At 38.2% G+C, this 24,932-nt stretch overlaps 1 protein-coding gene across 1 annotated transcript in view; it reads left to right on the forward strand.

Annotated features, from left to right (window-relative positions):
* Positions 1 to 24,932, forward strand: part of CNTNAP4 (contactin associated protein family member 4) — a 268,262-nt gene that overhangs the window by 140,470 nt on the left and 102,860 nt on the right. The window contains exons 4-7 of the mRNA XM_043898095.1: positions 4,584 to 4,731; positions 21,571 to 21,774; positions 22,414 to 22,595; positions 23,363 to 23,506. Coding sequence (XP_043754030.1) covers positions 4,584 to 4,731; positions 21,571 to 21,774; positions 22,414 to 22,595; positions 23,363 to 23,506 — 678 coding nt within the window. The remainder of the gene's footprint in view (positions 1 to 4,583; positions 4,732 to 21,570; positions 21,775 to 22,413; positions 22,596 to 23,362; positions 23,507 to 24,932) is intronic.

Consider the following 24,932-nt stretch of genomic DNA (forward strand, 5'->3'; position numbering starts at 1 on the left):
ATTTCATATATTTGATGATCTGATGGCATATTCTTTTACATTATGCATCTACTAGGAGGTTACCATTTATATGAAAGTATCCTATTGATGATTGAATGTTTGTCTTTTAATTTTGAGAAAATGTAGTTAATGGAACAATCCTATTGTCTGTAAAATCAACTGGAAGAGGTATGTCCCAGCCAGTAATAATCTAAGTTGCATTAATTTCAAATGTGTCAAAGATGTTAAATATAAATTATGAGAAAAAGGGGAAAAAAACCCTCAGATAAAATATCAGGTTTCCTCTAGGGTAGGTTGTTTGCTTTCATGTCCTGTAAGAGTGAGGCCTTTTGATGCTTAGCTAAATTATGGGCTTTTGATTCGGAGAAGTATGGAATTAAATCCTTACCCTGTCACTTTCTAGCTGTGTGGTTCTAGGCACATAACCTCTATAATTTTTGTTATCCTCAGTTTTATGTGGGCAGAAAAATACTTCACAGCCTTGAGGCAAGTACTAAAACTCCATAATATGTATTTCTGCTGTGTCTGATGTTGAGACACAACCTTTCATGTTGAAGACAGTCCAATTGATAGCACAAAAGACATTTGTTACTTATTCTTGCTTTTGGAAGTTAACCCTAGTGAACTCTTCTCCTAAAACCTTTTTTCTCTCTGAAAAATTTTGAGATAAAATAGCAAGGGGAAAAGAGCACAATTTATCCACAAGCCTGAAGAATGTTCAAGGAGCAGGCCAAAGACCAAAGGCACAAATCAGTCAGACCCGCACTGCAATGCAGACTCTAAAGCCCCTCCCACAGATACAGATGCAGTGACAGTACCTCAGGTCATGCAGACCCACGCCCAAGTTCAGAATTGACGATATAAGGGAAGACATACACATTCTCATAATAAAATTATTTTTTCAAAAGAGAATGAGACATTTAAATTCATGCATTCCTTTATGAATTATAATGATATGAAAAAATCTTATAGCAAATTGAGAAAAGTCTCTTAGGCAATGGAATTACATTAGGAATATTAGTATGCATTGGACTTTTCATTTATAAAGCAACATGGCATCAATTCCCTGTCTCAGTCATAGACATTATACAAAAATTCCTGTTAGATCATTGAATTCTACAACAGAATCTTTGTTATCTTATGTTTTAAGTTATCAACACGTGGAGCAAAAAATGCAAATATTATTGTTCAGTTAAATATATTTAATTAGTAGTTATGGTGCATGTTTTCCCAATGTTATTGATATTAGAATGTTATTTAAGGTACCCAAAGCATTACTAGGTGATATTTTTGCCTGTTCTGTCATTGCACACACTTACGTGTATATGTGTTACTTTATTTTGCTAATGATTGTAAAATTAGTACATGCTAGTTAAAAAATTTAGAAATGAATAAACTGTACTAGGTTAAAATCTCATATTTCCCACCTCACAATTTCCCTTATCCCTTGTAAGAAATAATCACTTAAAATTTTGAATGTGCCCAAATGTTTTTATAACTTATACAAACTAAGTAATTTACATTTCTTCTTTATGTTCTCAAAATTCAAATAACTCATAAATTGATCACATAAGCTGTGAAGGGCTTCCACTTACAGATGTCCTCTTCCCATGTGCCTCTCTGTAGCCACTCTCACCTGCATTTTTTCTCCCAGTCCCATAAAATGCTGAGATCGTCATAGTGCCATCTATCTCAATCTGTGAACTTATATTAATTTTGGAAAAATGCAAGATATTTTGGAGGGCTCTCTAATTCATCATCCAGCTGTTCCCTGCAAAAATCATAATTAGGTATTGTATTAACCTGCCAGCCATACCCAGGAAAATAGAATCAGAAGTATAAGAAAGTCTGATTAGGATTGAATATCTATAAACGTGGTCCTCAACCTTGGAGACACATTACCCTGACTTGGAGAGCCTGTGAAGAATCAGACGTGCACACACACATGTACAACAATGCCCAGTCTGAGCACTGGGACGTTTAACATGTCATTCAGGTTTGGGAAATACTGTCTAAAATGAAACTGCCCTTCATCAGCCATTCTAAAGACAAGGTTGGTATAAATGGACATTTTCAGGCAAATGTGCGTGGTTTTGATAGAAAAGGAGACCCTGGTGTGCTAAATATGAAGTGAGGATGGATATTAGGTAGTGTGACACAGTTAACCTTTTATACCAGATCCTCAACTCATGGAATAGGATGGAACATTCTAAAAGTGTCTGGTTATTAGAGTCCAAGTATTCTATGGGATTAAATGATGTTCTCCTGTTTATGTTCTGGGAAATACTAGCCAAGAATATGGGGCTAATAGATTTCAAACACGCTGCATAACTGTTGCTCCCTCAGGAGATACAGTGTTTATTTGTACCTCCTCATTTGACCTGTTCAGAGAGATACTATAGTCAAGAAACTTGTTGAACTTTGGTTTGTTTTTAAGCCCAGTGTTATCCAAACATACACACCCAACAAATATTTTGTTGAGGGCCTCTGAGCCCAGCCATGTTCTAGGTACTAAGGAAGGAAGTTCAGTAAAAGTCCATGCTTTACAGAGCTTCTCTTCTGGGTGGGGGTGGTGGGGGGAAGATGAACAAACAAGATCCCCAAATAATGAGTAACACGAAGAAGATAAAACAGAAAGGTAAGATGCCAGGGTGCCAGGTACACTCCTTCAGAAGCTGGGGGATCAGAAAGGGCCCGTCTTAGGTGATGCTCTTTAGAACAAGCCTGAGATGCCAAGAGGAGCTGGTTGTGCGGGGATCATAAGGGCAGAACTTTCAGAGGGGAATGAGCAGCTGGTGTAAAGGCGCTCAGGGCGGAACTTGGTTTCCACAGGGAGGCTCCCTGTTCTTCGAGCGTTGTGGGGGAGGTGGCCAAAGATGGTGCTGTCTGATAAGGAATTCGGATTTTGTTCTACGTGGTAAAGGAAGCAGTGTGGGTAACATAGTTTATTTTACCTTTAAAAATCGTACTGTCTGCTCAGAGGGGAGGAGATCAGGGTTGTGGTTGGGCATGGGCGTGGGAAACAGAAGGCTGAAAAGATGAGGAGGAGCCATTGAAGTAGTTCTGGTGAGATACTGCTTTGTTGAACTCGGTGGTCATAGCTGAGATGAAGGGAGATGCCCCGATTTGGGATATAATTTGAAGAAACTGTCACAGAACTGCTTGTTTTGTGTGAGCCTGAAAATTGGGTGTATGAGGTGTTAGGGGTGTTGGGGGATAAGGGGAATCCAATCACATTAATTTGACTATGAAAAACCCAGCTTTATTTTTATTATTATTATTTTTACTGTGTTAGAAACTATTTTGGTAAATGCTTATTTGTGAAGTAGAAAGAAAACGAGGCAAATGGATAGATTCCCCGGGAATTGGTGCTACTGAAATGTTTGCTTTGTCTGGTATGGTCTACATGAGGGTGACCTCATTTGTGGATCAAGTTATGGTAAGGGGACCTACCACGTGGCTGAGTAGATGATAATAAGATCCCTTATTTTGTTGCATGTCTTGATTGTTACAGTTAAACAAAAAAAGGAGGAGGAGGAGGGGAAGAGAAGGAGAACAGGAAGGTGGGAGGGAAAGAAGAGGTGGAAGAGGACAAAGAGAAGATGAAATAAAAAATTTAAAAGTTAAATATCAATTATTGAGAACAATTTCTGTCTCATCCAAACTTTTTCACATATGCAGCTTTACCATATGTCAATGTGGGAGAAAATAAAAGCTGTTTAAGTGTGGGTTTTGCAGGTGTTAGGTAGATGCATCCTGATATTGTGAAAGGGACATTGCTCCTGGTCATACCATATGATAGTTTTGCAAACAGCAGAGGGTTTTGTTTTTGTTGTTGCCATTTTGACATTTAATTTCTTCATTTGCAATTTGATGGTACTAGCTCAGCAGCATTCCTATGGTCTTTATAGCTTTCAGATTCTAGAGTCTGTCAGTCTAATTTCAGGTCTTTCCAATTATTATTGATTCCAATTTCCCTTAACAATTTTTTAAATACAGAAGTTTTTACTTTATTATTTTTTTATTGAAGAAAAATGATGTGTAACAACAGTTTTTAATGTGTGTATCCAGCTGTGTGGTGAACAAAGTTTAACAGCCTGTTCTCAGAGTATAGCTCTGACTTGAATGTCTGGTGATACTCTCATTTATGTTGCTGAGTAAGATGAGAGAGTGAAATGATAGAAACACGTCTTAACCTTACTCATTCATCAACTACGGGAGCAACTTCTATGCCGAATCTGATTCTAGTTTTTGAATACAAGAGGATGTTCTCACTGTTCAGGTCAATAACTTTCATTTTCATCTGCACTTCATAGAAACAAACTTTACTGGGGGTTTCACAGTGAAAGCTGACTTCATGCAGATGGTGGGATTTAAACTGCTATATAGAAAGCAGTTTAGACTATAGTAACTTCCGCTGATGAAACATTATGATAAAACTATTAATAATATGATCTTCTTTAAATGGTTGCCATTTTATAAGTTAAAAAGCAAATCAGACACTGCTTATTGGTGTTTTAGGGGACAAAGTGAAATAGATACTCTCCAGATGCACTGATTTCCTTCTTGCTCTTTTCTTCTAGGGATTTGTAGGAAATGCAAATGCAGACAGTGTTGTGTACTATAGACTCCAGCCTTCTATCAAAGCCAGATTTCTGCGCTTCATCCCTCTAGAGTGGAACCCCAAGGGCAGAATTGGAATGCGAATCGAGGTGTTTGGATGTGCATATAGTAAGTATTTGTTTATCCAACACAGTGGAATAGATATCAAAGGAGATATTTTAAAAGCCAAACTGTATGCCGAAATTGACTTCAGAGCTATGTAAAGAGACAGAAAAACAGGCGATTTTTGTTGAAAGCTTTATATGTGCCCATACATGCCAATATTGGCTTATGTGTTCCGCTTTTATATTACAAATCAGAAATGGACGCATTTTATTGACAAACTGATACAGAGATAGACAGATAGATGTTTGTAGACACATATGAATCCATTTACCCAAATCTGATATTACTGACTAGATCTTAACTTGTAAATATTAGAACTTATCTCTATAGGCTATATTTGATGATATTTCATTTGGGTAGCCTAAACTTCATAAAACACAGTGACCCATTTAGTAAAACCAATCATCTGTTATGAGAACAAAGAATGCTTTTCCTCTGCAGCCTAAAAATAATATGCCATGAAACTCATTTATAAATATGCTATGCCCTGAACATAAATTCATAGAGAAGGTAAAGACCCCTGCCAAAGTGTAAAATGTGTTTGAAATACTTTCACATAAGAAAAGATAGAAACCACAGATTTCACTTAGTCTCCTCTTCATGAAGCATTTTATTATGTCTTTCTGTGGGACAGGGACCTGAGAGTTATTGATGGTCCACCTCAAGCCACACCATCCTGCCAGATGCCCTGTTATTAGAGAACAGTGAGTGAGTTAATGTGGTCTACAGTGATCAGACCAGCAGTCTGAGGTTTGGAGACAGTCAGTAATTTGCCCAGTGTCTCACGACTTAGTCCGCAGAAGAACTGTTCAGTTCCACTACATCTTGATTCCTCTAGTAAACCTTTATTTCTTCAGCCACTCAAGCTTTCTTCTCACGTGTCTTATCGCTTTCTCAGGCTCACTTTATTTACGTAAAAGGCAGGCATGTCATAAAGAGGACAGGCAGCTTGTTGAATTTGTCTGCGCTGTGTTGGACAGAGAAACCACGTTGACAGCAATGTCATGATTGTATTAATAGCAATAGAGCACTCATGTTAATAGGATTAATTTTTATAATTCTAAAAGTAACACTTTTCTTGAGTGCTTGTTATATGTTTGACACCACATTAAGCAGTTAGTTTATAATTCACAACCAAGTCCAGATAAATATTATTAGGTAGCCCCTCCATTCCCCTGCTTTGCAAATGAGGAAGCTAAAGCTTAGAGATTCGACTCTTGAGACTGTGACTCCCTCCAGTTGCCCAAATAGGAAGTGACAGGATTTGCAGCCTTGTCTGCCAGACTCCAGAACCCTAGCTCATGCTCCTGCCCCCTCCAGCTGTTGAATCCAAGACGAGCCACGGGCAGCTTCACTCCTCACCGTCTGCCTGACTTCCTGGTGGCTTTCTTGGCTTCTGCACTTCAGCTCAGCTGCTCCTCCCTTTGCAATGATCTCATTGAACAAAATTATCCTTAAAAAAAAAAAATCCCACCCCAGATTGTGATTCTGGAACACAGAATCTGGACAGTCTTATTTGTCTTAGGATTGTGGAGTTTTAGCAAAGCCCGTACCATACAATGGACAATCAGCAAAGCAAACTCCAAAATGATTTGTATTTATAGTTACATTTTCTACTGGTTCAGAGCATCCACTTTGCAAAATATTTATCGCTGTATAATAATACAAACAGTTATTGAGCACTTACTCTGCGTCAGATAACAGTTTTTATAGATATTCTAATTTAATCCGAAAAATCACCCATCCAAAGAAGTCTTAGAGATATTAAGCAGTTTTTCCAGCAGCACACACTTCATATTTTGAATCTCATATATAAATTCAATGTTAGTTTAACAAGGCTATTGACACTGGTCTCCTTTAGTAATGTCCCTATGAAGTGGCTGCTGGGAAAGGAGGGTCTTTGAGTCCCTGTGAAGTGGCTGCAGGTTCCTATGAGTTCTCTGCTGCCTTGTACTGGATGATAACTCACCTTCCTCCCATCTCCCACCCTTGTATTGATCTGCAGCCCCATGGAACAGTGTTTTCACTGTGACTTCATTTGCTGTCTCTTGGAGTAAAGTGCAAAATCCGTGCATTTAGTCAGCCTCCTTTTTTCATGGACCCACGGTTGAAGGATCAATACTGAGAGGAAGTATTTTAAACTCAAACATAAAAACACATGGTAAAATGATATTGTTGCTGCTGTTCAGTTGCCAAGTCCTGTCCGACTTTTGAGACCCTGTGGCCTGCAGAACGCCAGGCTTGCCTGTCCTTCACCATCTCCCAGAGTTTGCTCAGACTCATGTCCATTGAGTCGGTGATGCCATCCAACCATCTCATCCTCTGTTGTCCCCTTCTGTTGGGTAATTTTGGATAAAAGAGAAAAAAAATAAACTTAATGGAAAAATACTCTCATAGATGACCAAAAATAACCTCAACAAAGTTGTGTGTGAATGCCTTATGGGAATGTATTTGATCAAGTTGACTTTAATTCCTCCATTACACCGTAGTCAACACTCTTATTCTCCATGTACGCAAAGCATTAGCCTTGCAGAATATTAGCTTACTAAAACATTGTACTATTTAATTATCATTACTGGAGAGTTAATATGTGTCAGATACTATTTTTTATAATCTTGATGACACAGTGAAGTCAGTACTTGGATGTTACCATTGTATGGTCTGCTAAATGACCCCTGTGACTTGCTCTGGGTTTTCTGGCACAGAAATATCTGTGATCACTAGTGTTCCTGCCCTCAATAGGACGAGCTGTAGGTCAGCACAAGAATCCAGCTTAGGATTTTGTCTGCAAGTCTCCTGAGTAGCCAAGATCAGACTGGATTTTCTCCAGATATGCAAGGCCATTCTTCTGCAATCCTTACAACAAGAAGAAAGAAAAGAAAAAAAAAAAAAAAAGGAAAAGTGTTAAGAGTGCAATATGAGCAGGATCTCTCCTAGACCACAATCTCTGGACACCTGTCCGTGTTGGCTGTGAAGTGGGCCTCCTGTGGGCCTGAGAAAGGCCTGGAGCATTGCATCTACCAGCTGGCTTGTGCGTTCCCGTTGCCTGCACCATGTTACCACGACTTTGGGTGGGGGAGTGTGGTTGCCTGAGCAACCCACTCAAGAATATTGTATACCACAGTGCTTCAAAAGTCTCCTGACACGGGGAAAAGTGGACTGAGAGAAGTTAAGGACGCTGGAATTGCACAGCCTGTGTTAGATCTAAGATCTGAAATCAGATCCATCACCTTCCAAAACGAGTACTCTTGATGAATCAAACTTGTGTTCATCCTTTAAATATCTATTAACACTGGCAAAAAAAATCTACTTTTTTTGGGGGGTAGGATGTAGGGAGGAATTTAAATTAACATATACTTCCTTAAAGATGAGAAAGTGTGATGTCATAAAAATTACACAAACCCAAAGCAAATATGGTACATTAGTATAAGGTGTTAGGAATGAAGTGATTGATAGACTAAGGTTAGTATGAGAAAGTTTATGGCAGTAGGTTTTGAAACTAAGGTGCAGATATTTTTGCATGGGAGTCTGGGAAAATGGTCCAAATAGGAGAAAGGGTGTGTTCCAGTCAAGCCTGGGAATGAGGATCAGTCTATATGCTTGGAGGATCAGTTTGCATTTGAGAATTTTCATTCAGACTGAAATGTGGTGCAGGGTGGAGGGCCACATGAGGGGTACAGATTAAAGGCAGCAGCTCAGTTGGAAGGTTTCTGAATTCCTTTCTGCAAGTGACAGCTGGAGTCTCAGACTAGAGGGTCAGCAATATGGAGAGAGAGGTCTCCTGAACTGAATCAGATTCACAATATGATGAGGCTACTGTTGAATCTTTACCACCTTAATCCGCCAGGGAGTCCCTGGTGAATCCACCTGTGATGCAGGAGACCCAGGTTCAATCTCTGGGTTGGGAAGATCCCCTAAAGAAGGGAATGGCAAGCAACTCCACTCCAAATTCTTGCCTGGAGAATTCCATGGACAGAGGAGCCTGGTGGACTACAGCCTATGGGGTCACAAAGAGTCAGACATGACTGAGTGACAACACTCTCTTTCACTATTGCATCAAAAGAATTTGGTGGTTTTATGTGAGTAGACACTGAGTTATCAGATTTGAGTGACTGTCTGGAAGGTGATACCATTTACTGAGAGGAAGCACTGGAGAGCAAATAAGTTTTGGAAGGGAGCAGGAGAAAGAATTAATTCCATTGCTGATTCAGTGAGTTTGAGCAACAAAAATATGCAAGATTGGAACTCCATAGCTTCTGGGTTGAAGACTTGAAACCTATACAATATCATTAGTATACGATATCATTGAAACAGAATTGAAACCTATACAATATCATTAGTTATTAAGTCATAATCTTTCTTACTGTTGGTAATAAAAGTATGAAGTTTAAAGCTATGTTTGTACAACTACTCATGTCTTTGAAAGACAGAAATGCATTTCTCTCATAATTAAAACAGTCCCTTTATACTGTTTTTCAGGTAGTGTGCATTTTTTGCCGAAACTTAACCTCGCCCCCTCCCCATTGTGCCTAATGCGTGTTGGCTAGAGTTATACATGCAAGCGGTCCCTGTGAACATTGCTGGGAAAGTGGCTGTTGTGAGACCCACACATGGTTTTATTACCCTCTCTCCCAATGAGTTAGAGCAGTAACTTGTTATGAAGGAGCATCAAGTGAATGGAAAATCCATATCAAAGAGCATGTTCTACTTTTATGTTGGTAAACCTGAAGTTGTTTCCTGAGTAATGAGAGAAGCCGAAGCTAAATTTTATGGGTTCAAAGGGAAAGTATAAATTTCAGATGTCTTGGCCATAGCCACTGCGAACATGTTTATAGATCTGGACAAGAGGTGTAGGGAAGGAAATAACTCGTGGAAGAAAGAAAAAGACAGTGTTTGATGGTGAAGAAATATTGCTCTATGCAGTATGTCCCAAAGAATAAACAATGGTAAACAAAGGCGAGAAAAGAAAATAACTGGGTTCAAGTGAGTGTGTCTGAGGAGTCCTTCAGAATGGCAATTAAGCCGCAGGAGATAATGTTTAATTGTGGGTGAACTGCTAAAGCAATTGCCCTGAGAATAAATTCTTGGTTTCTTTTCTCTATTCTTATGTGAACACTCTCATCTTATAATCTGTGGTCTGTAATCTGTGGAAGGACGTCCAACTGCCCGGCCACAGCGAAAATAATTACTGTCTTTGAACTGCTGTATTTTCATGATTTTTCTAGTCTTAGGATCTTTAAATGATACATAGGGCCATCACACACATCCAGCCTTTATTCCCCTACCTAGATAATTCTCAGTGTGGAAATCACTCTTTCTCACAGTTTCTCTAGTACTTCCTGTTTAGGTCAGAAGGTGTGTTCTGCTCCCGGTCACATCATGCACATTCTACAATATTGAAACTGGATAGCCTTCTGGATAGATGAATGAATGAATGCATGGCAGCAGGTCTGGGGAACCTCAGGAAGGCTGTCCCCACCATCCAAGTGGCACACGCAGCCTGTTAGAGGTCAGGCATGGAGCCCAGGGAAAGGACTGAGTGAGGACGGGCAGAGGAGAAATGTACAGAAGCGTCACTCTGGTATGCTTATGTGCTTAGAGGCAGACCACTTAAGAGAAAATTATGGATTCTATTTAGTAGATGGAAATAAGTCAGATAGTGCAAAACACATTAACTTAAAAAATAAGAGTGTGCACTTCGTAATGTAAAAAATACTGAAAGTCAGAACTACTCACATCTGTAGATTTCTGCTTAGAAAATATATTAACAGGAAATGTAATAAAGTAGCATGAGAGGTGCAAGTGTTTATGTGGGTGAAAAACACTGAGAGAAAACTAGGTAATAGACTTCTATCTACTCAGGGTGCAGCTCTCTCACACCACTTGTTGGGTTAGCGGGGAAAGGAAAAGCAGGAAATGTGTTATATTTATCTAAAGAATAGTTGTGATTAAATCCAATATCTATTTATTAAGCAACTCCAACAGATGCCCTGGAAAAGGGAATGGCTACCCACTCCAGTATCCTTGCCTGGGGAATTCCATAGACAGAAGAGACTGGTGGGTTACAGCCCAAGGGGTCGCAATGCGTCAGACATGACCGAGCAACTAATCCTAACAACATGTTAACTGCTGATATCTTGACAAGATGCATTAAATACAATCCCTGCTCTCAGATTGTTTATCAGCTAATATTGCAGCTGAGGGATCCTATGTTATGTCAGAGTTTAAAAAGAGGATAGATTCTTATTGGCTTAAAATCAAAGTGGATAAATTCTAATTCCTTGTAGAGGTTATAGTCTTAAGATTTTAATTTGATAATTGGCGAAGTTATATTAAAATTAAAATAAGACTAGCTATTAGAATTCCAGGAAATAAAGACACTGTGAAAACCCATCAGGATTATGTCAAAAGAACACAGAGTCAACTGAAGAGGCTCTCTCTGACCAAAGATGGAAATGTTTTAGCATCAGTAAAATTGGAAACTGCAGTTTTGAAACATATTAATGATATTTAAAGGAATGGGTTCATGATAATTCTAAAAAGAGAAAACTCTCATTGGTTACCTAGGAAAGCTATTAAGGAATTGACTCATTATTTTGAAAACTAATAAATGCAGAGAAAGCATCAAGCATTTATCCTGGTTTTCCTATGTAATCTGTACCTCAAGGTAATAAAATAGAAGATTAGAAGGGCTTTCTGTTTTAAGTTATATTTATACAAATAAAGAAGAAATAGTAGAATCAGTATATGCCCATTTTGCAGTCCTAAATAATTTAATGGACCAAGTTAATAATTATATAAACATTCACAATATAATGTATCCACAATATAATATAATCCACAATATAATATAATAAATATACAAATTTATTATACTCAAGCAGTGGCAGTCGATGAAGAGGGAAATATCTCTGAGATGAACATATGACATTTCCAAAGTTGTTGTTATTAAAATGATAATAATAGTATGCATGTGTTCACAAAAAGAGAAAGATTTCCTTTTAGGTACCAGTCATAAGAGAGAGCTTTTATTGGACTATCTTGCTGCCCACAACAATTATAGTTGCTGGATAAAATATATTTTTTAAAAGCTGCTTCAGGGTTTTGAAGTTCAACTCAAAACATGCAGAAACTTAAAGAGGATTTGATTCTTGAAAGATGGAAAACAAATTCCAGGAGATCCACGTGTGACTGACTTCCTCCTAAGAACATCATTATACTCAAGCAGAAGGGAGCCAAATTTTGCTAGGAGATAGAGGACAAAGTTCAAAGTTGCCAGAGTGGTTAGAAATTTAGGGTGGAATACCGAAAAGCAAGGTGTCAGAAGGAGAGCCCTGACTTCTGCATCCACAGTCCCCTTAAAGGCTTGCCTGATCTCTGACTTGCACGTGCCCACGATGCCCCGGGCAAAAGCAGGAGCCAGGAGATGAAAATCCTGAGGACTTCATTCAGCATCTGTTCTGGGAAGGGCACCTTGGGATTCAAGTCCTGCCATCTTAGACTTGCTAAACATTTTGGGCTTCTAAATGAAACCCAGAAAGGCATTGCTTTAGGAATAAAGACCATAACCGACGGCCAACTATTATGTCCTGGGACTAAAGACAAATCCAAAATAGACTGTCCCAGAAAAATCTGGAAGCAAGCTTTCACAGTCAAGGTGATCTGCCAGTAATTCAGCTCCCTGTGGAGCTGAATTTTCCCTGTAGTTCCTGCCACGCCATCCATCTCTCGCCAGACTCCCCGCCTTCCCAGCTCTTCCCCCCGCCTCCTCCCCTCCCCACATCCTCCTGACCCTGGACCTTCTCATAGGCGGTCATCTATTCATCTTAAATATCACTTCCTCAGAGATGTCATCCCTAATCAGCAACCTAATTTGAATCTTTCTACTCAAAACTCTCATATAACCCTGTCCTTTTCCTTCAAGTTCCACTGACAATTTGTAAAAACATCTGTTCACATGGGGATGAGTCTCATGATTTCTTTCTTTTCCTTCTGACTGGAGGATCCGTGAGGCCAGAAGCCTATGTATTCACTGTTAAACAGGCTTCTGCTATAGAACTTAGCACAGTAAATGTTCGGCAATTATTTGTTAAGTAGATGCATTAAGAAAAATATCTGATTAGCTATGATATAAACCAAAAAGTGAATGAATATGTAAATATCCAGGTTTATTATATTCAAGCAGTGGCAGTTGATGAAAAGGGAAAAATCTCTGAGATGAACATATGATGTTTCCAAAGTTTTTCCTATTAAAATGATAATAATAGCATGCCTGTGTGCTCAGTCATGTCTGACTCTTTGTGACCCCATGGACAGTAGTCTGCCAGTTTCCTCTGTCCATGGAATTTTCCAGGCAAGAATACTGGAGCGGGTTACCATTTCCTCCTCCAGAGGATCTTCCTGACCCAGGGATTGAACCCGTGTCTTCTGCATCTGCTGCATTGGCAGGTGCATTCTTTACCACTGAGCCACTAAATAGCATACTGAATAATAAATGTCAAGGCATTTTGATGTTTCCATTGGATGCAAAAAACTTCTTTGGTGTAGCGCGAGCGGTTGGAATTATTCTTCACATGTTCTGAATGGGGAAACTGAGACTCTGTGAGACCACAGAAATTAAAATATTAGAAACAGAAATCCAGCTTACATCCTCCCATGACACACTCCGTGTCCCTGATGAAGTAGATGTTACCTATTTCAAGTCTGCTTAAAACGTTAATTTAGATTGACATATAAATGGCCATGATGATGTTTGCTCCCATAACCCCCTGCAGTGTTATCACTGACCTTAACTCAATCATTTAAAACCATGATAGTCAAGTCACATTTTCCCTATCTGCCTTCTTCCTTTTTGTTGTATTACTTTTAGTTGTTTTAAACCCAAGAGTCCCTTAAATCATTCTGTTTTCTTTTATGCTACCATGCAAAAATAGAACAGCTCATTTCCTGTTGCTTTCTAGAGTGCTCAGTCTCACTTCTCCATCTCCTTAAAGCCCAGTTCTGTAATGCAGACTCAAGTGCCTCTACGTCATGCTGTAGCTTTAATATTTCACCATATAATAGCTTAACGGTGACTCAGTCTGATTAATGTGTTTTTTTTAGAAGTAGAAACTGGACCTCTGTTTAGTGATTCATGGGTAGTAATTTTTAAACAGAGAGACAGTATTCAGTGTTTAAGACTGAATTCAATTTAGCCAAGAAGAGTTTGGTCCATCACTGTTTCCACCAGTGGTAGCACTCTTTTTCTAGTTGTGTTTTTTAGGTGATTCCCTAACAATTATTAGAAGACTGTCTTGTCTTTTTCAAGAATTCTTTCAGGACCATCAATAAAGTCAGTTTCCTATTTTTAATGACTTGTTTTCCAGTTCATGCATTTCCTATTTCATTTTTCCTGGTTTAAGTTTCTTAGTCAGCTGATCTCATCAATAATAATATGATTCAATAATAATATGGTTGAACTCACAGAATCTGTTTCTCCCTGAAATATCTTTCAGGGATAAGTCGCTACCACCTCCACAATGTTCTGCAAGTACCGCCTATGATATTAATGAACAAAACAATTTTGTTTTCCACGGTACAATTCCATATGCAATGAGGTTGTTCACTTTCAGAGAACAGGTTTCTATAAACTACTTGTTCTTCTTGTCAGATAACCCTCATGCTTTCGTCTGCCTCAGGATCACTCAGGAACCTGTCCGTCAGGGTTGTCTTTCAGAGATTCTATTAATGAATTAGTGGACGACAGGCAGAGCTTGGGATGTTTGTTGAGTATGGAGGCCACAAGAGGTTCTCCTTAGTTGATTCTAACATGGTGGGACCACGGCACGCCATTTGAGAAATCAAGCCCTTGGATGTGTTTTTCACTGATAAGGTGGGAAAAACATTGCTTCTGCAAGTGGCAACCCCTCACAACTGGAGAAGCCTCCAACTTCTAGAGCAGGGGTAGGGTGCAAGGGTGAGGAAAGGGGACTGGGTCAAGTGGAAGATATCACAGTGAGGAGTGTGTATGTAAAATATGCAGAGGTCGGAAACCAGTTTGCTGCTCACGGAGGTGAAGCATTTCTGCCATTTAGTTAACATCCTTCTCTGAGGCTGAGAGGTTCAGCTCCCCCTTCACACGTGAGAAATCATTTGGGACCCAGCTCTAATGCAGAAGTGAAGCATGAATAATCACATCTCAGGGACGGGTGTCCTCCCCGTCAGACTGTAAGCTCTGGGGGAAACCGCGCTTGGTTTTATGCATCACTGTGTCTTCCACTGTGTTCGCGGAAAGGTCTCCATAAACATGTGCTGCAGAAGGAGCACAGAACACATGTTTCAGCAATTCCACTTCTGACACAACTCCCTGAAAGAAATCTGAATATTTTCTCTGAGGAAACTCTTTATTCAATTGGAGGTTGTATTTCTGAATCACTCACATCAAGCAGGCCATACCTCTTTCCCAGGGTCACAGGGAGAATAGATAACGAGAGCAGGGCCTGCAATCTTTGTGAGTCTCTTCTTTCCTTGATTCCAGCTCTGAGAAGAACTGAGATGGAGGTATTCACTGAGGAGGGCTCAGGTCACTGACAGTTGCCGTGGTGAGTCAGCTCAGGCATTTGCTGACAGAGAAAAAGCCACAGAACCCGCAGATGGCTCAAGCTCATTCTTGCTGCATAACCCGGCCCTGACATTGGAAATTGAGCATTTCTTGTGCACTTCAGAAACTCATTATTTTTTAAAGAGTCCACTTAAAAAAGTAAACACATGAAATGTATTTATTAAACTATTGTTGGTATACCTCTTTCCCTGCCCAATATTCTAATAATAAATAATAGCATTAGCGTTAGTAATTGTTCACATTTATTGAAGCCTCATTATATGCCAGCAACTTCCAAAATTATGTAGATATGCATTCATACAACAGTCCTATGAAGAATATTCTGTTAGTAACACAATATTGTAAGTCACCTATATTTCAGTTTTAAAAAAGAATATACTCTTATTATTCCCACAATTTACAGTTGAAGGTACAGGGCCAAAGAGAGAAAGTAACTTGCTGTGAAGGAATAATGCCCTTTAACCATAAATATGTTACTATACATGACAAAGCTACTTTACAGTTGTGATTAAGTTGAGGATCTTGAGTTGGGGAGATTATCCTGAATTATCCAGGTGGACCCAATGTAATCACAGGAGTCCTTGTAAAAGAGAGGGGACAGGATCAGAGTTTGAAAAGGAGATGTGACTATGAATGCAAACATGAGCGATGATGAGAAAGAGAAATTTGAAGTTGCTATGATACTGGTTCTGTACAAGAAGAAAGGGGCCATAAGTCAAGGAATGAAGGGGTTCCTAAAAGCTGGAAAAGGCAAGCAAAGAGATTGTCTTCTAGAGACATCAGAAGGAAAGCAGTCCCTGCCAACCCTGATTTTAGGACTTCTGAATTCCAAAGCTCTTAGATAACAAATTTGTGCTTTCTTTTTATGGAACAAAATGTGTTCCAGCAATGATAGAAGACTCATACACTTGCCTAAGGTAGAGTGGAGAGTCAAACCCACACTGACTAGCTGTCTTAACTACTAGGCTAAGTATACTTGTGAAAAATAGCTGAAAGGGGGCAGACCAACAAGAGGTGAACATGTCAGAACAATTTGAAATTTATTTATAGAAAATTAGAGTTCATGCCCTCCCCATGGTGAGCCAGTGTATAATAGGGCCACATTACTAATATTGATGATAATGTAATCATTAAAAGTATAACCTCAGTTATAGGTCAGTCTCTTTTGGAAACAGAAGTAAAAACATTTACGTGAAATATTAGCAAATCAAATCCAGTGATGCATAAGGCTAACATATCATGCACGTTTGATTCAGGAATACAGATTTAACATTGGGTATTCCCAGGTGGTACAGTTGGTAAAGAATTCTACCAGTACAGGAAACGCAAGAGACATGGGTTGGATCCCTGGGTGGAGAAGACCCCCTGAAGTAAGAAATGGCTAATCACTCCAGTTTTCTTGCCTGGAAAATTCCATGGATAGAGGAGTCTAGCAGGCTGCAGTGCATGAGTTCGCAAAGAGTTGGACATGACTGAGCACACACACACACACACACACACACACACACACACACACACACACACACATACACACGAGTCATACACAATTGAGTAATATGATTCACCATGTTAACAGAATAAAGAATAAAAATCATATGTCATCTGAATTGATAAAGAATAAATATTTGATGAAATCCAGTACCTAATTCATGATGAGAACTCTTTACCAACAAGGAAACAAAAGTAGCTACTTTAATCTGTTAGAAGTTATCTACAAAATACTTATAGCATGTATGCTACTTAATGGTGGATTATTTCAAATTTTCCCCTGAGATCAGGAGTGAGACAAGATGCTTACTATTGTCATTTCTATTCAATATTCTGTTAGAGGTCAGTGCAATAAAGCAATGAAATAAAAACCCATTTAAAAATATAACTTTAGTTAATAAGCATACCAATGAACAAATTTGCAATTAGAGAAACAGTTCTCTCTTATAATCAAGTAGCATGTCTCTTCCTACATCTTTGGACAGTAGACCATTTACTGCTACATTTACTGCTGACTTCAGTTGTTCCTGTAATCCGTTTTCTAATACCTCAGCTTTTCCTATTTATATATTCCATTGTGTACAAAAGCTTCTTTTCCCCAAAAAAATGTTTGACAAAAGATTGGAATATGTTATTGAATGGTAATTTAAATGTTAATATTATTTTATATATTAGTTTAGTATTTCCATCAAAACAAATAAGCATTGAGTTGGATTACTTTTATTAATGTTACATATACCTGTCAGTTTCAACATGAAGAAATACTGTTATAAATCATCTGGACTTTTTCTTTTGTGAGAATGTGTTTGCATTGCCAGTGCTCTTTTTTAAAAGAAAATTTATTGTAGTATAGCTGATTTACTGTGTTGTGTTAGTTTCAAGTGTACAGAAAAGGAAATCAGTTATACATGTATATGCATATATATTTCATATTCTTTCCCATTTAGATTACTATGGAATATTAAGTAAACTTCCTGTGCTATACAGTAGGTCTTTATGAGTTATCTGTTTTATATATAGTAGTGTGTATATGTTAATCCCAACCTAATTTATCACATCCCCTCATGTTTTTCCTTTGGTAACCATAAATTTTATTTTGAGATCTATTTCTATTTTGTAAATAAATTCATTTATATCACTTTTATTAGATTTCACATATAAGGGATATCATATGATATTTGTCTTTCTATTTCTGACTTTCTTCACTTAGTATGGTAATCTCTAGGCCTATCCATGTTGCTACAAATGGCGTTATTTAATTCTCTTTTTATGGCTGAGTAATATCCCACCATATATGTACCAAGTCTTCTTTATCCTTTCCTCTGGTGATGGTCATTTAGGTTTTTCCACGTCCTGGCTATTGTGAATAGTGCTGTAATTGGGGTGCATGTATTGTTTTGAATTATAGCTTTCTCTGGATATATACTCAGGGATGGGATTGCTGGGTCAGATGGTAGTTCTGTATTGATCCAAGTAGAGCATAAAGGTATATCAAAGGTACATTTGATTTATTAGAGAAGAAATCCAAAGACTGGTAAAGCTAGTCCAAAGGAAATTTGAGAGACTGAGTGTATACAGGAATCTAAGAATGTTGGATTACTGTCACTAGGTTAAGTACACGAATGCTTAATGCCCGGCAGGGCAATAAAACCGAAATATCTGGGGATGTATTTCCTGCCAGAATGGAAGTTATTTACATCTCTACTGGGGAAAACAAACGTATAAATTAATATGTAACTTAGAGTCTGGCCCTGATCAGTAATAAACAGTAAAATTAGACATTTGTGAATTCACCTAGAATTAAAGAATCCTTAGACAGGACTCTTTTAAAAAGCTCCAGCATGACATTGAGAGGACATGAAGTTATCCCTTTGATTTATTTTCCAGTTTTTCCAGTTTTCTTAGCAGTGGTAGCATCGCTTTCCAAAGAGACCTCTCTCTCCGACCAGCATCCTTGGAGGAAATTTAGATTCTCCCTCTCTCTCCCTCTGTCTCTCAGAAGACTATTTTTTTCAGACAGTCCCAGATTTTTATGTCATTAACTGTTTTTAATCATAGCACAGCATTTTATCAGTATTATTTAAAGTCATATGCTTTTAATATGTCAGATAAATTCCGTAAATAGCTTTTATAAATGAGCTTCCTGTCTAAAGTAATACTGTTAGGAACCATCCTGAATTTCTTGTCTTATGAGAATCCTCATATATATATATTGCATGGATGTGATGTGACGTTTCCCTGTACTGATGTTGTACTCCCACTCTGAATTGTTTTTAGGTTTTTTTTCCTGGAGGGTATTGTTCACATGGATGTGAGATCTGTGATGTGATTGTAATGAGTTTGTTGAATCCTCTACTTTGCTACCTTCTGGCTTTCGGGCCCCCTTTTAAGGGTAGCTGCCCCCCTCCTACATTCTCCTTCTGAGAGCTGACTTACTGACTGCCCCTGGGGTTTCTCAGCAACCTCAGAGCTTCCTTTCAGGACAGTGAAGGAAAGACTGCGTTCAGAGAATGTCCAGCCATCTTAAAATTAAACATAATAGAAGTAATTCTATTTTATGGGGACAAGTTTAGGACTTTAAGTCTGGCAAGAGTAAGAAGATTATTGCTTACCCTCTGCTTTAGCCTCAGGTTTCTAGACCTCAGAACTGAGCTTCCCAACTACCTTAACTAAAGTGACCCCAGGCTTCTTTTAGTCTTGACCAGAATGCCTCTGACAGCCTGTGATGGTTTATGAATGTGCTTTTTCACACGCTGCTTGTCTGTCTTCACTGAATGTAACTTCCGTGAGGACAAGGGCCATGTTGGTGTCGGCCCATCTTTTTATCACAGGGCCTCAATCTATCACATCCATCACAGACCTCAAACTAGATGGCCTAAATACGTGTTTATTTAATGAATGGGTCCAATTACATAGTGTGATACCTGTGAATTAAGAACATAACAGGTCAGGGCAAGAGAAAATGGCAAGTGGCTTCCATTTAAGAGATGAAATAGTATACCGTTGCCTTAGGCATCAGTAGTCTAATATGTTTCTCACTATCCCATTTTGCTGATGGACATATTCCTGGCACAAAGCTTTTGGTGCAATGAAAGGCTAATATGACCATTATGATGTAATAACTATAGTGAAGAAGAGGGGGAAAAAGAAATAGAAGGCTGAAGTATCCCAGGCTAGTCCCTCATTGGGAAAAAAAAAATCTCTTGGTAGCTAATTCCAAAGATAGACTTTATCTGAAATAAAATCATTATAATGATGGTTGCCTTTAAGCGATGCATTAACTCAGAGATAACTGCATTGCTCCAAATGTGTCAGCATTTACGGTCTGTCTTACTGGAATTTTTCTTAATTTATTGTAATCTAATAATCATAGGACACATTATTTGTATTTGACACAGAGTTATGTTTGTGTCATGCACATTCATTCAGCTATATAACAAGGAATAATTGTTCGGTTAACATTATTCTTTCTACAGAATGCAATGTTTATTCATGTGCACTTGGTGAATGAATTCTTTATAAGCACATTAACAAGATGTGGAAAAATCAAACCTCTGAATTTCCAAAAGATAACTGCATAAAATAGTTGAAAAAAAATTTGGGTGGTGGTGAATGTAAATGGTTCACATTAAATATGATGGATAATCTGAATGAAATGCATATTTGAGCATACAAGTTGATGTAATAATTTTGTCGAATGAAACAAGATGAGTAAACTGTAATGTCATTCTGTTGACTGGGAGAAGTCACCTAACCAGTTGAAAAATAGCTTCCTATTTTATTGGGCTTCCCTAACCTCTTCATTTATTACATAAATGCACTCTCAAGGGTAATTGCTTTTTTAAAAAAATCTTTGATTTGTGAAATGTAGGAAATGCTACTAGGCTTTCTGAGTATTATCAGCTCTTTTCTGTGTCTCTTGCTCAGGGTGCAACTGATTTTGACAGATGTACTGTTATGTTACTGGTATAACATGACATCTTTTTTCAGATGAACTGAATAAAAGTGATCTTGACAATGAGTAGATAAGACACTGTCAGAAAGCTGAAAAAACCTGTCAATGTCACAGTTACGACACAAACATGGCAGAACAGCCCTTATAATGTCATTAAGTGAATATCTTTCCAGCAACACCCTTGAGAAGACAGAAGATAGCATTGCTCTTAAATACTATTACTTAGCCACAAAAATAATAAAATATAACACAAAGGTCAGTTTAATATATATTTGGGGTGGCATTTGACGAGTCTGATGTATATGTATGTATTTATATGTGGATCTCTTTTATATATGACACATATGAAAGAATTTTGAGAATTCAAAAGTAGAAAAAGACTTCTACTTTTTCAGAAACTAAAAAACCATTTAACTCCAGCATTTAAGAAAGTTATTGAAAATGTTGATCATGAAATATGCAAAGTGGTCTTATCAGTATTAATTATAACCTTTTCCTTGATGTTTTTATGGGTTAAGAAACAATCTTTAATAATATAAGAGAAATTAGGCATACATTTCAAGATGTATTTCTAGATCATGAGTTTTGTAAATAGGTGAGTAAAGCCTGAAATGGAAACAATCCCAGGTGTCAAGAAGGAATTAGACATTTGGTGGTTTTATTTTCCATTATTATAATTGACTTGGAGCTGAACTATACATGTATGGGTATATGTATAATCCTCTCATAGATGTAGTTTTTAAATACTTTAATGAAAAGCATATTTATCCTTAGAACAACTTTTAATATCTTTGTCTAGGATCAGAGGTGGTTGATCTTGATGGAAAAAGTTGCCTTCTCTACAGACTTGATAAAAAATCTCTGAGCCCGATAAAGGATGTAATTTCTTTGAAATTTAAAACCATGCAGAGTGACGGGATTCTACTCCACCGGGAAGGGCAAAACGGAGATCACATCACACTGGAGTTAAGAAGAGGAAAACTCTTTTTGCTTATTAATTCAGGTAAAACTCTTTGGGTAAAGTGCTTGAAAATCTGGTCATTTAGCTATCACTTTAGTAACTTTATGTGTTTATAGCTCATCTTTTTTAACAATTAAGGTATCTTATTTCCACATTCAAGGAATACATACATACATACATTTATACATACATACATATATACACACACATATATGTATATATACATACATATATATACACATATACATATATATACACATACACACACACACATATATGTATATATATATATATATGCCAGTATTGCACTTTCATGTAATTTGCAAACTATTCAGGACCCTCATTTGATGTTTCTTACACAGTGCTGATAGAACCACTTAGTTATTTTCAAACATCTTGATGGAAGGGATGGGTCACTGAAAAAATACTGAGGTAGTAAAAATAATAAGTTTGTAGCAAAGATGAAACTTTCATTAAGAATGAACATGTGATGGTGGGTAACACTAATCACGAGAGTTAAGAGTGGAAGAAATGCGAGCAGGTTGAGAGGATAGTGCATTCAAAGGTGGGGTAAATTCAGACTAGCGTTTGGCTGGGGTGCATGGAAGGAGCCAGCGGTTGTTAGGAGAGACTGGCCCTTTCAAGCCGGAGTCATGGCTCTGCTGCTTTCTCCCCTCCCAGGTGACGCGGAGCCCGCGGCTGGCGCCCCGGGCGGGCTCGGCCTGGGCAGCCTGCTGGACGACCAGCAGTGGCACTCCGCGCTCGTCCAGCGCTGGGGCGCACACGTCAACTTCACGGTGGACGAGCACAGGCGTCGTTTCCGCGCCCAGGGCGAGCTCAGCGACCTGCGTCTCGGTCATGAGGTGTGATGGTTACTTTCAGTTCATGCAGACTTCGTGACGTCTCGGTGGTGAGGTCACACGGAAGGCAGTAGGCTCTGAAAACCCACCTCCAGAGTCAGGCCAGGTCCTGAGGAAGTGTTCCCCTAGGTAACCTCACTCAAGCAGTGAATTTTGTGCCTATAGTACTGAGGCTTCATTTGGCTCCTCACATGTTAATTTATCATTGTAAAGAAGTGTCATCTTTTTTGCCTGCAGTGTGTATGCAGGAAATCTCCGCGAAGAGATCTCATTACCACAAGTAAATATAGAATGTGTTGCATGATTTTGGAGGTGGGGGGGCAAAGAGCACTCCTGAACAGTGCAGATTTAGGGAAGAATGTAGCAACGAATCAGTAACCAATTCAAATGCACAAAAATCAATATATTCCAGAAATGTATACAAAATAAAATGTCATTATAATTGGTTACATTGTTAAAGCCAGTCACTATGGAAAAAAAGATGTATTATTCTTCAACAACCAATAAATATTCAAATCAGGTTTGATTAGCAACTTGTAAGAATAATCAAGCTCTTTATAAGTGAAAACTGAATGCATATAAACTTATTTTAAAATCTGCATCTTAATTTTCTTTTAAATCTCCATGTGAAATTAACAATATGGCAGTGTAGAGTACTGAAAAATTGATCTATCTGTGATGATTACAGCTATAGTTGCTAATCATAATTATTTAAGCAGATTATCAGAAAATCACTAAACAATATTATTGATGCCATTTTTCTTTCTAAGATCAGCTTTGGAGGGATTCCAGCACCTGGAAAATCAGTTTCATTCCCCCATAATCACTTTCATGGGTGTTTAGAAAATCTCTTTTACAATGGAGTGGATATCATTGATTTGGCCAAGCGACAGGACCCACAGATGATCATTCTGGTAAGAGAGTCTTCATGTTAACAAAAAAGGAAAACTGTGTGGCTTTCCCCCCACCCCCCAAAAAATGCTTCATTTTGAATTCCCACTTGACATGGTATTTTAGACCTTACTCTTGTTCTTTAAAAAAAAAGTTCTCAGTTCTCAGCTTAGCAATATGCATGTACAGGATTGATTCTATGCAAAACATTTAAAATTCACAGGTCATGATTATTTTATTTTTATATGAAGTAAAGAACGTTCTTTTCTTGGTACAACTGATCGTTTTATTTTGTTGTAATATTATTGGTCCCAGGAGACTAATTTCTTTTGCTCTGTAATTTCCTTAATAAGATACTCCCTGACTTCCTCTCCAAAGCAGAATACTGGTTTCCTGGATCAGATAACATGCACGTATATTAGAGAAGTGGTTGAAAAATTTGTATTTTGCCACGGTCAATCATAACTAATAAAAGAAACTAATAGGCTCTCACAAGATTGCATCTGCCAAGAGCAGTGCTGGTCAGGCTGCATGATGTTCTGATTCTGTGGAAATGTGGTGGAATTTAAATTCAGCTGTATTGGTCAGGGTGCAGGCAGAGAAGCAGCACCCTTGTGGGTTTAGGGACAAGGGGTCTGTTTTAGGACTTGGATCATAACAGCTAGAGGTGCTGCAAAGTGGAGGTCAGCTGTCTGGAAGAAGAGATGGAGCACAGTGAAAGAGGCAGGACACGCTGGGATAGTCACCAGCCCCTCTGTCATCATCCTTCCCTGGACTTATCACACACAGAAAACCTTTTGGGGAAAGTGGCCAGCCTTTCACTTCTGACTCAGGTGTCTCATCAGCTCCCTCTTTGGCTAACTTTTAACTGGACCCAGACAAGAAAAGAGATTCTGGGAAATGTGGTTTCCAGCTTAACCTGCTTGCTGATAGAAAAGCAGACACATCCAACCATTTGAATACATTTCTTTAATTGTTCAAAATTCAAAATAAATAATAAAGCTCATGTTGTGTCAGTAAAACCCAGAGCACATCACGGGATTATTTATTGCTTATAAAATATTTTATTTTTAATTCTCTGTGTGAATTGATAGTGTTTATATGAGCACACCATCCAGCAAGATTTTTTTAAAGTTTTTTTTTTAATATAAAAGGGAAAAGGATTTAGATGGAAAATAAAACTATTGTAGAGAGATAGATGTGAGTGTTTCATTGCAAAATGAGTTTCCAGAAGCTGCTCATGTAGCTAACACCGGCTCTTCATTGCCAAGAGGATTTGCTCCTTGCAGAGTAGCTAGCAGACAGCTGTCCAAATGCAGGTGGTAAATGTTTCCATTTTTACCAGGTTTGTTAGTCTTATAATTGCCTTTACATTATGGGTCAGTATATTTCACTCTTCAGCTTTTGATGTTTCATTCACTGGGACAAGATATTTGTCTGCAGTGAAAG

Source organism: Cervus elaphus, chromosome 4, assembly GCF_910594005.1.
Source record: "Cervus elaphus chromosome 4, mCerEla1.1, whole genome shotgun sequence".
NCBI classification, from domain to species: domain Eukaryota; kingdom Metazoa; phylum Chordata; class Mammalia; order Artiodactyla; family Cervidae; genus Cervus; species Cervus elaphus.